The sequence below is a fragment of the Anguilla rostrata genome, chromosome 16 (genome assembly GCF_018555375.3).
Source record: "Anguilla rostrata isolate EN2019 chromosome 16, ASM1855537v3, whole genome shotgun sequence".
Lineage (NCBI taxonomy): Eukaryota > Metazoa > Chordata > Actinopteri > Anguilliformes > Anguillidae > Anguilla > Anguilla rostrata.
Window position 1 is genome coordinate 30,209,977 of NC_057948.1, and position 6,000 is coordinate 30,215,976.

The following is a 6,000-nucleotide window of genomic DNA, read 5'->3' on the forward strand; positions in this document are numbered from 1 at the left end:
TTTCCTGTGTCTTTTACGGGGGAAAAAATCCACCTTGGGTGGAACTTTCCAGAAAACCTGACAAACGCTCATAAGGAGGAAACAGAAAACAACATGGCTCTTTCTGTGTCAGTGGAGTTCAGATGCCGCGCCTTGACCCACCCAACACTGTCTCACGCACGCTCGCATGCAAATGCACGTACAACACACACGCACACACACACGCATGCGCGCTCACACACACACACACACACGCCAGCTCAGCCAGTAGTGTTACGCATGGACGTGACTCCTGGAGTTCAGCCAGGAGAAGGACCGATGTGTCCGCTCCACACTCAGCTGGCCCACAAATGGTTTACACTCACTTTTAACAGGCAGAGGAAGTGGAGCCCAATTACCAGTGCCCACATACAGTTCACACAAGGAACAGTGGCTTAATGAAACACAGGTCTCCTTCAAGGCTCATCAAAACTCAGTTAACTATTCAAACACATATTTCCAAATAGAAAGTGTAACAATGCCTGTTTAAATGTTTAGAGCAACAAGCCAAATGGCATAAACACCAACTAACTGCTCACGACAATTCTGTCATACCACACTGGCTGAACAAACAGCTTCCTCTCCAAATATTTATTCAGCAATAATACAAAGTAGTTTAGAATACTGAAGTAAACGTAATTCAATTGAAGCATGTAAAAAAAACAAGTTAATTTATTATTTTCAAATGGGAAATAAGTGCATACACCTCCCAAAATACACAGCAATGATATATCTTTTCTCGCACATTAACAACTGTGCAGATTTAGAGAAAAATCCGAGAGAAATGAATTGGCAGAGAGTTGTATTACTCATGTCAGTCCTTTTATGAACTGGGTGTAATCTTTCAGGAATTTTCGAGGGGGAGAGAACGCTTTGAGGAATTTAAAATCCATCCCCTGACTCGTCGCCCCTTGTACCATGCCCACTCTCCTCAGGATTTTAAAAGGCACAAAGAAACTTAGACACTGTTATCAAACAGAATACCAGGCACACTCCACCTTGGCTTAGTTGAACACAGATTACAGCTTTGCAAAAAAAAAAAAAAAAAAAAAACCTCTTATCTCAAAACTGCCTGGATGAGACATGATATCACCTGAAACCTATTTTTATCAGACACAGTAAATCTGGACAGAATTATTGATGACATTAAATGCAATGAACAATCCTGAGATTGATTCCGGGTTGCCCTTTGTCTCGATCACAGAGAAACAGTACTTTGGTTGCGAAGGAGTAGGCCAGGTCATAAAACCTGAGAACTCCTCAACCTTGCTCCAACACATTAACATTCTTGGTGGGTCTATTATTTCCGCCTGTCAATTTCGACGCGGTAAATCACGGATTTTTAAATACTTCCGATCACCTCAACATTCATAATCATTCTACCGCAGCAACACTCTTTTTACTTAGGCAACTTATGTTTTGTAAAACAGTAAACAGTTCGTATGCTTAATCAATAGGCCAACTTGTAATAACTTGGATTTTATTACCCGCAAAACAGCAACAACTCAGTTCTGCATAAAATCAACCTCATTTGTAAAAATAAATATAGGCCATGACATCGCAGAATGAATGCGAATTAAACTACGGCAACTGCACTTGGCATTTGCATTTAATACAATAAAAACATAATGGAACGTTAAAGAACATACCGTCTCTTGTCATTATAGACCAGTACGTATCAGGCAATCCTTGTCACCTGCGCACACCTTAGAAAATCTCCCAAGCAATGACCTGCACTCTCCCCTACAGGTTGAAAATTCTAGAACTCTTATCGATCGGCTGTTCCCTTCCTCCACTTTATGCAAAGATTGAGAAAAATAAATAAACGAAAGGATATCTATCTTGTTATCTATCTGAGAAGTCCGCTTACGTCAATTTCATGTTAATTACAAATATTGTAGTTTTACAAGATAGCACGTAAACTGTACAAAAATAAGATCTGGTTTTAGCGCGATACAACAGTAGGTAAATCATGGATATATATTTTTTATTTTATTTTTTACGATCAATTCACGTGACAAATAGGTTTAATGTTTAAAATCTACAAAACATTTTTAAGCTTTGCTCAGGTGCTCAAATTAGAATTTATCTGCTGATGACATGCGTTGTGATTTCAGGATGGAACGAAGAAGTTAGCTCGCTAACGCTGCAACCACTCACCTTTTTAAAATAGCCATTTTCAACAACTGGGTTTTCCTTGCATCCGTTTGGCAATATGGTGTCCGTCATTCTGAATTCTCAGACACAGACTAAAAAAAGAAGAATTCTGGAAAAAGTCAACTGTTCCCCCGTTACTCAACAGGTGTTCGTTTCTTGACACTTGGATTGTTGTCCGACTTTCCGAGTTTCTCACAGGGTCTGACAGCTTTCCTCGAAGCGCCCTGTATTTCCACTCAGCAAACTGCCCCGCCCCGAAACAATGACGGCATCGGTACAGTGTTTGTCCTGGGCGGGCTAGTTGTGCTCAATCTCACCATCACTTTACTGAAAGAGTGCGAAGCGAACTCGAACGGTGACCGTAGAGTAAATCTCAAATAGAGCAAGGACAAGAAAAGGTTACCTATATACGCTATAATATACTTCTGGTGTTGATGTCAGAGCATTCACTTTAGTTGTTGCTTAGGAAATATCCAATGTGCTTGCCCCTGAAAAGATCTATCGGGAAAGCAACTGAGCATTAAAACATAGGCTAAGTGTTATTAACAACGTTGCATAACCAATCCAATAAAGTGCGTCATTGTATGCTGTATGCGTTCGCGAATATTGGGGAGTTTTGAGTATGTCTGTTTCGATTTTTAATATTATTATTATTATTATTATTATTATTATTATTATTATTATTATTATTATTTGGTATTCATTTACATGTACTCACAAAAAAGATACCAAATAGCTTCCCCATTCACTGAACCAACTTCACTATGCACTCTTGCCATGCAGACTTATTTTTTCTATCATCAGTCAATACTCCCTTTAAACCTTTGAGCAGTGTTATAAATCCTAGTGCAAGCAGGAATTATATTTTTCGAGACACACAAAACACAATGATTAGAGTGCAGATAAAAATAGATTTAACTCAAAATGTGGATGCTTCATTTACATTTTTTATGACAGTCCTTTACTTTCTAATGACTAGGTCAGTAAGGTGGACAAAGCTTCGGTGCATTCTCTGCACACACTTTCTTTTATTGCACTGTAAAGGTCTGACAGGTCAGTTAGTGTTTTGGTAACCAAGCAACAGGCAACATCGCCAAATTGCCATTTGTGACATTCTTGATACAGTTGCTCAAGGTCTTTCCAAGTGACGCCTGGTAGGCTACTCATCTCTGAACCACAGTAACACCAGCTTTACACAATATTGAAATATAGAAACCAGACCTGTATTAATATTTCGAATAGGCGCATTCCTGAAAAATAAAGAGTAATTCAAGAGTAATTCAATTATATATATATATATATATATATATATATATATATATATACTTCAACATCACTATATATACTTCAACATCACTATATATATATGTATATATATACACTATGTATATATATGTCCCAGCATTGTGAAAATGTGAATGCAGAATCACCAAGAACAGAGCATTTTTTTGTTTACCATTCTAAAAACAAAACAAAAAAAACCCACAAAGACTTGTTTTCTTCAACAAAACCAGCAGCAAAGCTCTGCAATCAACACAGGCAAACACACACAAACACACACACACACACACACACACACACATACACACACACATCTTACGCCTGGAGCTTTCTCCGTCTGGGATTTTATGTCTCAGTTCTAGGCTGTAGTTTGTTATTTGACACCGGTGGCGCCTCCACTCGGGCGCGTAGGCTGTTATCAGTGCCACCGGAGACTTATGAGCATTGGCACATCCTGCACCATCCATGTGCCACATAGGGTGGCAGTGTAGCGTAATGGGTAAGGAACTGGGCTTGTAGCCTAGAGGTCACAGGTTCGATTCCCAGGTTGGGCACTGCCGTTGTACCCTTAAGAAAGGCACTTAACCTAAACTACTTCAGTGTATATCAAGCTGTATAAACGGATGCAATTTAAATGCATGGTAAAATAATTAGTCAGACTCTGGATAAGAGTGTTTGCTAAAATTCCAGTAATGTCTTATGAGAATAAGACATGGTACAGCCCAGAGGATCTCAAAACCCTAAACCCTGCAGAGCTGTTGAGTCTGTGTTGGTTTTTGTCGTGTTGCTACACTGAAGTGCTAAATTTAATAAATGTAATTTAAATAAATGCAATGTAATGTAAATGTAATGTAAATCGCTGATCGACTAAAGCAGTGGTGTCAAACTCGTGCCATGGAGGGCCGTGTGTATGCAGGTTTTCATTCCAGCCTCAGATCTTGATTATATAATTAGTAAAATTATTTGCTGAATTAGGGATGCAGGTTTGTGCACAATGGTGACCCGACGTCTATGGTGACCCGCATTGTCTAAATAAAAATTTTCTTATATTCTGTGCTTCAATGCAGTTAAACGCATATGGCTGAATGAGTAATTGGACTCAATTAAGGCAGCATTAATTGGTTGGAATGAAAACCTGCATACACACGGCCCTCCATGGCAACGAGTTTGACACCACTGGACTAATGGGTCTGAACACCTTGCTTTGCGGGCTGCTGATCGCGAAAGGAAATCACAAAAACCGGCGGAGAGTTTGAGACCCTGGTATAGCCCCTGCCAGCAGGATTACCCTCATGCCTAAAGGCAGCTGTAAGATGAAAATACTGCCTCGGGAGTGGGTGCTGCAAACAAGACTGAATTACTGCTTTATGTCCTCTAGACTAGGAGTACTCAAATAAGGCCCCCGAGGGCAGTAGCACTGCAATATAGCACAATAAGCACGACGTGAACGTGGGACTTTTATTCATCATGGCATGTGGAGCTATTTCTGTCACAATGTGGCCAAAGGGGGGGTAAACAATCCCTATAAACATGAAATGAGTAATTGAGAAAAATCAAGAATTAAGGATTAATTAAGAAATAGTTTAAATTCTGGGACTGAAATTGTGGTTGGAACGAAAACCAGCTTAGCATACACAGGACTCCCCCAGGACTGAACTTGAGAGCACTGTCCTAGATCTTACCCTGGGTTATTTATTTTCATTGCGTGTCATGCAGTCTCTAGATTCAGCTGCCTTTTAATCAGTAAAAGATTTGAAGGCAGAGTTCTAACAGGTAGATCCACTTTCACATGAACCCATATACTGTATACGTGGTCCCACTTTTATCAAGCCTCCTTGCCTTTCTATAATCAGCATGTCTCACTTCGTGCTGTCTGTTTCTCAGTTATGAATTTTGGCAATGGCGGAGCTTATCGTATGAAACATCCATTGAAACCCTTTAATTGAAAGCAAGGTCACACAACTCTGGCCCTGGCCTGGAGGCAGGCCTTCATTGGTGGGGGGGGAGGGGGGGGGGGGGTGTGGCGGGAGAACCGGACACGTTATTCTGGGCCCTGGAGGAGGAGAGAGGCGGGGGGAAATGACCTGTGTGCTTGTGGTAAATATTATTTCCCCGGGCCTGGGAATAACATCATAATATAATTCTGTCCCAGGCTCAGGAATTTCACCCCGTTGCCCTGCCTTTTTGAACTGGTCTTGTTCAAATCAGTTCCTCAGTTTTAGTTTTCTCACCATTCTATAAATCATGCTGATTCACCACTTAAGCACGGTAAAATCTTTAGGATACACTCGTAGTCTGTCGTTTTAGCTGGTGCTATAAACAAACATCAGATCAAGATATGATTTAATGATATAATTAATAGCTGAAAAGGATTGGTTGTGCACCCGATTTAAAGAGTGTCCACGCAGCTCAGTGCAGTATGATTTCTGTCAAGTCAGATGAAATAAAGAGTACTCTAGTCTATCTAGCTGCATGAGGCCACAATATTTTTTGGTTAAGAATAAACCTCAAAAACCTCTTCTGGGAGCAAAACAACAATTACAG

The 6,000-nt window shown here is 40.2% G+C and overlaps 1 protein-coding gene across 3 annotated transcripts in view; it reads right to left on the reverse strand.

Annotated features, from left to right (window-relative positions):
- The window catches only part of rhpn2 (rhophilin, Rho GTPase binding protein 2), a 28,952-nt gene extending 26,551 nt beyond the window's left edge, over nucleotides 1–2,401 (reverse strand). The window contains exon 1 of one of the 3 annotated variants that reach the window (XM_064312482.1): nucleotides 2,179–2,401. In XM_064312482.1, coding sequence (XP_064168552.1) covers nucleotides 2,179–2,247 — 69 coding nt within the window. In that variant the 5' untranslated portion in view covers nucleotides 2,248–2,401. Of the gene's footprint in view, nucleotides 1–1,667; nucleotides 1,786–2,178 lie in introns of those variants that run through there. The other 2 variants (XM_064312481.1, XM_064312483.1) reach the window with 2 other exon arrangements.
- Between the last annotated feature and the right edge of the window lie 3,599 nt (nucleotides 2,402–6,000).